The following is a 5,571-nucleotide window of genomic DNA, read 5'->3' on the forward strand; positions in this document are numbered from 1 at the left end:
TTGAAGCAGTATTTATCACGGGAATATAATGCTACTAAGACACGATATTAATCTACCTGAGAGATCATTATCTTAATTTAAAACTTTGAGGTAATTAATTAATGAGTTTTCTACTTTATAAAGTGTTTAATTTTTTTATCTTAATTCAATTTAGATTTAAATTCATTTGAATTCTCAACAATTTCGTTTTTGAACGAAAATATTCTAATTCTTAATCACAAATACATTAATTGTGACATTCTTGTATTATTTTTATACAACAACATGACATACTTGCTTAAAATCTCTTGTTAAGAAGATTTACGATGCAAATAATTCCCATATTTATGATTCTTTATCTATATTGTATTTCATTTGAACCGATCACTAGGATAAATTATTCACTTTAATATGATTGATAGATATTTTCATGAGAAATTATATGGAATGATAATACTAATTAGACATGAGTTTGACCAACTTAAAAGACTGACATTTCATTCAACCAAAAATCTTAAGATAATCGATTTATGGATCTTCTACATTATAAAGTGTTAAACTTTCACATTTATATTAGATGAGACGTATGCTGACTTAAATTTTCAACCATTAAATCTTTAACAACTAGTTATGCTTGTTGTTTATTTTTATTTTTATTTTTTTTGTAAAATGATCAAGGATATACTTTTACAAGTTTTTTTTTCTTTTTTATAAGAAAAAAAGTTAGCTTTATTTTAATAAAATGATATTGGTTGTGTATAAAATTGGAATAAGAATTTAAAAAATTATATAAATTGATTTGTAGGTCAATATATATGATGATTGAATGTTTGTGAGTAGATTTGAACATTTTGTTAGTGGATGAATGATTGAAAGACTTTTGTAAGATATCTGGACACACGCGTACCGTAGACTGGAGTCCAATGTCCTCTCAAATCATGGGTAACATTTTCTTAAAAGACCTTTTTAGCCTCTTTTTATTTATTTTTTGTTCTATCATTTTAGTAGGTAAGATTAGTCTATATTATTATAATTAGAATGTTAAAACAATGATCAAATTTTGATTAAAAAATTGAAAATATGTTAACATTCGTTTTTTCAAGATTTGTTCGGATTTTTTTTTCAGCATATCGATTTGATTTGCATTTTAAATTAAAATTAAAAAGGTTAAATCAAACTCTTTATTATTATTATTATTTTTTTTTTACTTTGTTATTCACATGTCAAACACCTACATAAAAGTTTTACAACCAAAGGGAGTACATGATCTCTCATTTATAATCCCTTTTTACATTATTAACATAATTTATATTTCTCTTCTAAAATAATCATTAAAGAATCTTATGCACCTAAACTTTCTTTTTATACTTCCATATCATCTACTAGAGTTTATATATTTAGAGTTCACAACTTGATTCAAGTGTCCCTTACTTTCTAATAATTCATTTAGTGATACCATTTTACATTCATGTAGGAATAATACATTTGTTGTATTTAAATATAATGTTATATGTTGAAACTTAATTAATAACCATTAAACAGATATGAGAATTTTTATTGAAAGTTGGTTTAGAGGTTTACTTACTTGCATTATATTTTTAATTATAATATATTTATATCCATTAATATGTATTGTAGATTTAATTATAGAATTACATAATTTATTTATGAATATGACAATAATTATAAAAAAATAAAATAAAACTATAATAATAAAAACTACAAAAGTCGATCCAAATTAAACCATAAAACATTAATTAGAATTAATTGGAATTTTATATTACATTAAAATCTAACCAAATTGAAACTTTGATTTTATGTTTGATGTGTGAAAAGTCAAATCAAAAGCCAAACACAAACAAACACCCTAATTATAATAACCAATTCACCACTATTATTTTGTTTATGAGCACGCGTCACCCTACTACAACATATTTGATTTCGTATGACTATTAAAAACATATTAGAATGAAGCTATTTTTTTTAAAAGAAAAATTAAAAACTAAAATTAACTTCCACACATTAATACTAACTTATATATACATTATAGTTTATAGAAAAATCTTTCATATGATTGTTACTTTTAACTTATTCATAATTTTCTTTCAGTTTATAGGGGAACCTTTTGTTTTTTCTTTCTCCTAAAAATCTTTATGGAAAAATCATCCATGACATAAGACTTCCATTTTGGTTTCATGGCAAATTGACCCATGATTTTTGACCCTCTATTCTCCAACCTTAAATGAATTAAAGCCATGCATTTTTTTTTCCCCATTTGGATAGCAGAATAATGAGTTTCGGAATCAATGGTAGAAAAAACCACACTTCTATTCGTAATTAATAAAATTTGTGAAAGATGAAAATAAAAAGAAAACGAAAAAACAATTTACGTGTTCATTTTCGTTTATGTTACATCGTTTTTGTTCCTTGCGAACATTATCTTCCAAATAGATCCAAATTGAAGTTGAAGATGCTACCATTTCTTCATTTGACTCGTTTGTTTCATTAAGGACAAGTGGTTTAAATGCAGTTCAATAGCTACACGCTAAAATTGGATAAATAATTATTCTGAACAGAACTACATTTTAAAGTTACATAGTGAAAAAAAATTCTATTGAATTTAAAATTTCAATTTTAGATTTTGTAATTAACTTACAAAGTATTTATACACCGTTAACTACATAAATAATAATAATAATAATAATAATAATAATAATAATAATAGCTCAATGAAGATATTAATAAGTCGATTTAGAAACAACAACGGAATGGGATGAGTGTTTGTTTGATTATGTTCATCTATGTGGATGATGTAAAAATTAAAAGTTATTTTCTTTCATAATATACGAATATGAAATTTTTATCTTATTTATGTTTTTTCTTATAACAAATATATTCACACCCATCTAAATACTCATTAAATACTACCCATTGAGAATTCAATGTAAAATAATATACATCCATTTTTTTTCTTTATTTCCAAATCTAGATAAAAAATATATAATGATATAAGTTTAAAAATAAAATATCAAATAAACTAAAAACATAACCTATATACAAAGACTTATATATATATATATATATATATATATATATATATATATATATATATATATGTATCCTTTATTTATGTTTAATTTAAAAAAGATAAATATCTATACTTATTTTCCAACAAAATATTTTTAGTGAACATCAATAAAAGTAGATATTTTCACAAATAGATTTATTTAACCTTTCTGGTAGACTCTGGTAAAAATTTTCTTAGATCTTGAGTGATGATGGTGCATAAAATTAAATTTAGAGTTTTTTTTTTTTTTTTAAAAAAGAGTTATGAATTTAAAAAGTAGTAATATGTTTAGCAATAATGAATAAATGAATTAGGATTAGGAAAAGATGAGTGTTGAAAGATGTGGACTTATGTGGACCAAATCCAATGGTATATGCCCAACCAATCAAACCTACCTACACAAGCCGCCCCTTAAAGCCTTCATTTTTTCTTTTCTCAAATTCCGCAATTTACAAAATTTTATTTTAAAATATCTCACATATTTTTCACTTGAATTAACAAAAAAAAAAGAAAACATATAATTCAGCAACCTAACCAACAACATATAACTCAAATTCAAACTTTGTGTCTATGAAAAAAAAAATAACAAAAAAGATAAATATACTAAATATAAAAGCGAATCAGGTGATGAAGATTAATTATGGAAAAAGTTTTTGAATATTATACAAAATTCAAAAGTGATCAAATATATTATTATTTAAAGAACCAAAATCAATATTCGTGTAGAAGTAAATATTAAATGATCAAAATTTCATTTCAGTATACCTATATTAAAGAAGAGATATTTTTGTGCTGTGAAAAGAATTTTTTTAAAAAAAAAACTAATAATATTTGAAACATATATAAGTAGAGGGTAAAGTGTATAAAAAATATAGTATTAATCTCTGGAAAATGCTTTACACATATTGAATGTGAAAGAAATGAAAATAGAGTAAAAATTTGGTCCTGGGAACTGCTCGGAAGGACCAATGACCCTTCAAGTTGTAGTTCACTCACTCACTCACTCACTTGAGTGTCCTACCAAAGGGAAAAAAAAGGACCCACCCACAATAAATTATTAAACCATGAAAGTCGTAATTAATTTTGACATGACATGATATATATATTTAGTAAAATTTTGTTCTGAGGTGAAAAATGAAGCGAGGAAAAATTTATGTAATAATTTTGTTGTGATCGGAGAAACTATGAGATGGCACCGGATTCAATGAAGGCATCGACCGGAGAGAGGTGGTGGTGGGCGAGGAGAACGGGTGTTCTACAAATGGGGCAATCGAAGTGAGAATAGAGCCACATGTCTATGCAAAGAACGTGGAAATAGTGTTTGCACTGTGGAAGCTTCCTCACTTCTTCTCCTTCTTCGTAAACCGATAAGCAAACGGGGCACTCAAAATCTTCCAACTCTTCTTTTTCTTTCTTGTACTTGAAGCTCGAAAGCAACTGTCTCTGTTCGTTCTCCAACCTCCTCGTTATCTCCGAAACCTCTTCGATTGTTGTTGTTCCCGCGCCATTGGGACTCGTCGGCGACCGCGCGTGGCTGCGTTTCAGGAGGAAGAGGTTGTATATGGCCAGTACTATGGCGGCGGTTCCCACCACCACAAGACCGTAGTACAACATCGGCATGCTGTTGTTATTGTTGTTGTTGCTGTCGGAAGAGGGTGGAGGAGGGGATGAAACTGTGAAAGGGCTTAGAACATCACCCATGTTATGACGACGATTATGATGATGATAGGGTTTTTGGTGAGAAAGAGAAAGAGAAAGAGAAAGAGAAAGAGAGAGAGAGAACAAGTTGGAGAATATTATTTTGTAGACAACTAATCAACTGACTCACTGTACTCCCTTATCTACTACCCAATAGGCTTCTAATTTAGGAGATGTGATTATTGAGTTTTTTTTCTTGACCTACTTTCTAACTTTATCCTATTTCAGACATTATTCTTATTAATTTAATAATAATGTATTAATAAACATATATTTTTTAAAATATATTTTTGTCCTTGATTTTCGAATAAATTTTGGAATTAATCGATTTTAAAATTTTGAACCAATTTAGTCTTTCATATTTTAAAATATGTGGATTTAATTCTTTTAATCAAATTTTGTTAGGTTTATTTAATGTTTTGTATGCATTTGAGGATTGTGTTTGAGTTGTTTATATTGTTTGAGACATTTTTGTTTTAATGTTAAATCAAATACTATTATAAAACACGTTTGAAATGTCAAATAAATTTAACAAAATTTAATTAAAAGGACTAAATTCACATATTTTGAAAGATGAATAACTAAATTGATCCAAAATTTCGAGATGAACCAATTCTAAAATTCATCGAAAGATATAGACAAAAACATATTTAATTTTTTTTAATGTTAGTTGTTTTTGTTATTGATTTTTTTATTATTAAAATAATGTTTAAGTAGTGAAGGTAAAAGCCGTGGCCCGTGGTGGTTATGTTATGATTGAAGGAGAATATGATATTATTTAATTAATTTTTTTCTTTTTGGTGAAGTTGAAGTAGCATAATGTGTGA

General features: G+C 26.3%; 1 protein-coding gene across 1 annotated transcript; it reads right to left on the reverse strand.

Moving 5' to 3' along the window:
• Nucleotides 1-3,893: 3,893 nt before the first annotated feature.
• LOC114162900 (RING-H2 finger protein ATL52-like) lies at nucleotides 3,894-4,880 on the reverse strand. Its single transcript, XM_028046896.1, has one exon. The coding sequence runs from the start codon at nucleotides 4,745-4,747 to the stop codon at nucleotides 4,229-4,231; it is 519 nt and encodes a 172-aa protein (XP_027902697.1). The 5' UTR covers nucleotides 4,748-4,880; the 3' UTR covers nucleotides 3,894-4,228.
• Nucleotides 4,881-5,571: the final 691 nt, after the last annotated feature.

The sequence above is a fragment of the Vigna unguiculata genome, chromosome 9 (genome assembly GCF_004118075.2).
Source record: "Vigna unguiculata cultivar IT97K-499-35 chromosome 9, ASM411807v1, whole genome shotgun sequence".
Taxonomy (NCBI): Eukaryota; Viridiplantae; Streptophyta; class Magnoliopsida; order Fabales; family Fabaceae; genus Vigna; species Vigna unguiculata.

Bases quoted from the DNA above. Each gene is read 5' to 3' on its own strand.
- LOC114162900 (XM_028046896.1), bottom strand. From the start codon at position 4,747: ATGGGTGATGTTCTAAGCCCTTTCACAGTTTCATCCCCTCCTCCACCC.